We start from the raw sequence: 5357 nt of genomic DNA on the forward strand, positions 1-5357 counted from the left end.
TATAGTACTTAATTAAATATTATAACATAATGAATTTTGTTGGCGAATTTAGAAAAATTGCCTGCCTGCCCCGACCTTCCCTGAACATCACCCACCCATTTATGATTAATAAATTAACAATTAATTAATATGAACATATATAATTCATATATAACATGAGCTTAATTTACAGGATGCTTTTCCTTCTATATCCAAAAGCACTAGTATATAGTGGCAAAATTTTGGACCTGAACGGTGTAAACTTCAGTGCGTAAGCTAATGATTTCATGGACCATCCTAAGATCCTGCCCTTGTCAGCCACATTAACATAATTGTACATATACTAATATAAGTTATTCTATATAATATAAAAGCTCGTATTATTGATGAAAAAAGAATAGTATAGCATATTTATCAGACTTCATGTAACATACGGATTCATATACCAGGTTTTATATCTAAAAAATACATTAATTTCCTCGGTTTCATAACATTAGCAAACTTACATTAAAAATAGTCCATTTGATACAATTGTGCCGATCGAGCATGAATTAATGTATAAAGTTACTACACATATCATATTATAATGTGTGTGTGTGTGTGTTATTTGGTTCATTAACTAAGCATTAATTGGGGGGTAGGGTAGGGTTATGCCTAAAAAATTACAAGCTGCTTCCTAAAGTGCGTTCCTAAACAATTTACGATGATAATTGAAAACTTCATTAATCAATATTTTTTCTAGAACACACTAGTTCAAAGATCTTGAGCGTGCACGGACAAGGACATATTTACAAAATCATATATTGGGAAACCACGTCATATAATTGAGAGCCTGAAAAACTCGGGACAGAATCAAACTTTACTCCAAAATATATATGACATCTACATGGGGATAGTTAGAAATAAAACTACAATGAAAAAATCGATGTATTATACACCTGAAAAATAAAAGTACACTGTTATATATGTCGTCCATTACATCACTATCATTCATTGCCTAATGGCTTTTATGGATGAAAAGCTTCCGCATTCTTTCGTTAAAGTTGAAGGATAACCATCATTATTGATTGTGATTGCGCGATAATGTAATTCATGAGATTCCAAAGCAGGCTTCACAATCCCCTCACGAGTTAGAGGAAGAGGCTTTGAAGTAGTAGTCGTCACAGCTGCGGAAAGCACAGTACTCTTGAAATGTGCTGAGGAGGAAAGTTCATCAACAGCTTCGATGATTCTCTCTGTGCATATCACAATGTCACTGAGCAGTGAAGTAACTGCAGCAGCTGGGACTATCTCCACGAGCTCTACGCCTTCCCAATATGGTTTTGATCTTAAAAGTGAATGGACCAATTCAATGGAACCTTTTGCTTTGGCAATACGAGCCTTCGTTGTTGTTGATGGTAAGCATGTTATTGATTTAACTGATGAAGCTAATATCTTCAATGCTTTTCCACATTCTAAGCTGGCAGATTGGCATGAATCCTTTATTTTGATTCCAATTTCATTACGTGTCTGCGTACACAACTCAAGATAATTGATCAGTAATTAAGTTGACATGAATCAATGTATACATACAGGTGCATTTCTTGAGATTGAATAACAATTTTCTATAAACTTACCTGGATCAAAGACCAGAGATAAACATCTAGAGCTTCTACTTTATATGCACATTGTCGCGTTAAGTTTCCAAGTTCCAAGTATTTGCGCCATGGATGACGGAATCTTATTTGGCCATGACCAGGCTCCCATCTTGCAAAGTTGGCCTAGAAAATTAAAGAGCGAGATTGACTGAAATTAATTAGCATAATATATTATATGTAAGTTTTTTAATTTTCCGGAAGAGTAAGTGCTAGTTATAGCTAGGGTTTTAGGTTCTGTTTGATGTGTGAGTGACTGTGTGTGTGTAATATTAGTGCGCGTGCGTTCTCATGCTAGCTAGGTTTTGAGGTGCTATTTGATGTGTCTAGGAATTTAAAAGCAAAATCAACCTTTCCTCTGTTAAAGAACTCCTCATATCAGTGAGAGGAATATTTACCAGGGTTTCTTCTCTGGTCTTAGAGGTGAGAACGCTTTCATATTCTTCAGCAAATGATCTCATACTCTTGGTTTCAAAGTCCTGATTTCCAAACCCTTCCAAGAAATTGCCGAGTTTTTCCAAGTTGGTAGCGAGCAGATTGTGAAGATCGTCTCCGCTCCAAACAGGGAAAAAGAAAACACAGATAATGATGGCTATAAAGCTGCCGAGTATGATTGTCAAAAGCCTCTTGAATGCGAGATTTAGTATCTGATTATCTCGATATCCAGCTACTGATACAAGGCTGAACGTTAATATGAAAATTGTCAACCCATAATCATATCTCGCCTTTACTTCTGGAACAAATCTCATGAACGTTATAAGCGCCGCTACAACAATCAAAAACCAATATTAATGAACTCAACAAACACATCAAATGATAATTTGTGACATCGTCATTGTCTCTCATTCTTATAAGTTAAAAATTACTTTATAGTGTGGGTATATTTTATGATCAACTTTATGATAATAAATAATATGATAATTAATTAACTAGTAAACTTTTGAATTGAAATTAATATGTACCAATGATATAGAGGAATAGTCCAATTAGGATTGGCTGCTCCTTGCCCCCTGACAAAGTTGCTAATTGTTGAACCCCAACACCAAGAAAACCTCCTAGCAATGTCGCCAACATTCTATTGAGGCCCTTCCCCAGAGTCGCGCCTGAATCATCATGATAATGGAATATTTCCTCATTAAGGAAGCCTTAATTCGTGTCTAATGAGTATATATGAAACATAGTCCTAGCTAGTACGTAATTTGAGAAAGAACTTAACTTACCCACAGAAAATTCCATGACTACAACGACTGTCATGACGGCCCAAATTGCGTTGTCACCAAAACTATAGTAAAGACGTCGGAGGAAGAAGAACGAGGAAACCACTGTGAGTGCCAACCCTACTTTCAGAGAATGAGTGATTCTTCGAGGATCATCTTTTGCTATTTTGGCTGATCTCCTTCCAGATCTGGCAACAATGTCCCACAATATACCAGGCAAGGCCCTAAGCCATTGCATTCCACGAGATGCACTGTAGTTATTGGCATTTTCTGGAGCTTGAGAGGCCATTGTTGTCTTCCTGGTCGATCGAGTTGTTTGTGTAATAGAAGTGGACCAGAGGAAGGAAGTGATACATAACATAGACAGACCCCAACATTGGCCTTATTTATAATGGATAGTTCATCGATCACATCACAATAAGGCATATGGTGCGCTGGCGGCTGATAAGATGTCAACTGCGCTTATTGCCGGTGAGTGCGCATTTCAGACGTACATGAACGTAGCTTCCTTTATAATGCATGAAGTTGAATTTCAAATAAAAAAAATAAAACAAAGTACTTTTTTAATAACTTGGCTAAGCCACTAAAACAAATGGTTGCTTTTGCTTATTATATGAAAATGGTTGCAAGCATGATTGATTCAGTATTAGTTTCATGTTTATTTAATTTAAGATAATTAATTATTAATTGGTTTATATTAAAATTTCAGATGAATATTAAGAAAATAAAATGTAAAATTTTATAAGGATAATAAAACAAATGTTTATACTATTAGAACTCCCTTTCCCCATCACGATCACAATTTACATACATGCATACATACATACATGCATACATACATGCATACATACATATATATATAATTTGCACGTACGTACGTATGGACAAGGAAAACTAAAAGTAGTTATTTTTATATAAGTTAATTATAAAAAATATTCCACTTATTGCAGCATATAAATCATAAAATTCTATAGAAGTATACTTATAAATACGCAAATTTTATATTAAAAATAATAGAAAGTTATTCCGTAGCGGAATCCTTGTCTTCTGTTGACATGGTTCTTCAATCTTTCTTCTGTTGACTTATGTGAATTAAAAAAATTCCAAAAAATGTTAATTTATTTAGATAAAGAAGATTAAAACCCAAAAAAAAAAGTGAAAAGCAGTCTATGCTTTAATTAGTTAACAATATATAAGAGCCAATCTGCATCAAACTAAGGGAGAGATCATAGTGGGAGCTTTGATTCCTCTACCAGTGTGCCTGCACTTGTTCTTGTCCCGAGAGTGCACTTGGTTCATACGTACACAATCACCACCATTTGTCTTTTATTAAAGCAAATTCATTCTTAATTAAATAATTCAAAATGTCGAGCACCACCAAAATTAACTCAAACTCAACAAGAGTAATTGGCAAAATTATAAGTTCGCTTTATTGTGTTATATTAGCTCATTACATAAACCAAACGCCAAGTTTAAGACAAGCTAGCTAGGTTAATAACACAGAACAAAATTAAACACATCAATTGCCAACAGATTTGCCTCAAGTATTAGATCAGACTATGCGCGGCCATCATCTTTCGCATGAATGAGATTAACTATATCATTAATAACTTATACTATGTAGTCTGCTTTTATATTATATTTATATATTGATGATGATATTGGTTATGTGATTTGATGGTAGGTTATAGGCAGGGATATTCCACTTATATGCGACATTAAGGATATAAAGAAAATATATAACATCACATGCATGTGTCTTCATAAAATAAATTACCATAAAGCATGCACCTTAATTGGATGTTAAATCTTAATGTTCAATAGTGGCTATATATAGCTAGATACAGGTGGGCGTCAAGTTTAATCAACTTGCGTTGCATTCACAAGTCGTATGTCCACAGAATTTAACCTTTTATTGATACCGGCAGGGTTTACTGGTAAGTAGTGCTTGATATGATATCACCTCACATTAAGACATTAATTTAATATATGCGCATAAATTAAAGTCAAAAGCTTCACAAATATATCGTTGACAGTAAGTTGCTGTATTTTGAGAATAAATATATCATAATTGATCTTTGAAATTTAGGTTCAAGTTTGATTTGTTGTCTTGTTAATGCTGCCAAACTCAAATTAATATAATTGCGTACGTGCCAGTACCTACGTACACATATAGAGTTATAAATTATTTATTGATAATGAATTTTAACCGCAAACTCAACCAAACTTCAAGTTTGATGTGAACAGATTGGAACTCATACGGCCATAGTTCTGATGGTTCCATCCCAAATACACTTCTCTCCCTCACACAGCATGCCCTCCCCACCCACTCCCTTCTTCCTTTCTCAACCGACCCTACTCATTACAACAATACACACCAATCTACGCATCCAATTTTTATTATAAAATATTTTTAATTACTCAGTAGACTTGCAAAAATAGCAGTTAACTTATAAATATGTTTTAAAATGAAAAATATGTTTTTACTTTTGGTAGAATTAGAAAATAGTACTAAATAATCCTCTTA

The 5357-nt window shown here is 34.1% G+C and overlaps 1 protein-coding gene across 1 annotated transcript; it reads right to left on the minus strand.

Annotated features, from left to right (window-relative positions):
• Positions 1-893: 893 nt before the first annotated feature.
• On the minus strand, positions 894-3159 carry LOC129312369 (aluminum-activated malate transporter 8). The gene is made up of 5 exons (XM_054954937.1): positions 2834-3159; positions 2576-2716; positions 2012-2379; positions 1596-1739; positions 894-1488 (listed from the first exon to the last, which is right to left on the minus strand). Exons 1-5 carry the CDS (start codon positions 3117-3119, stop codon positions 970-972), a joined length of 1458 nt encoding a protein of 485 aa, XP_054810912.1. The 5' UTR covers positions 3120-3159; the 3' UTR covers positions 894-969.
• Between the last annotated feature and the right edge of the window lie 2198 nt (positions 3160-5357).

This window comes from Prosopis cineraria, unplaced genomic scaffold, assembly GCF_029017545.1.
Source record: "Prosopis cineraria cultivar Desert tree isolate PC_DT_omini unplaced genomic scaffold, ASM2901754v1 PC6, whole genome shotgun sequence".
In the NCBI taxonomy this organism is placed as follows: Eukaryota; Viridiplantae; Streptophyta; class Magnoliopsida; order Fabales; family Fabaceae; genus Prosopis; species Prosopis cineraria.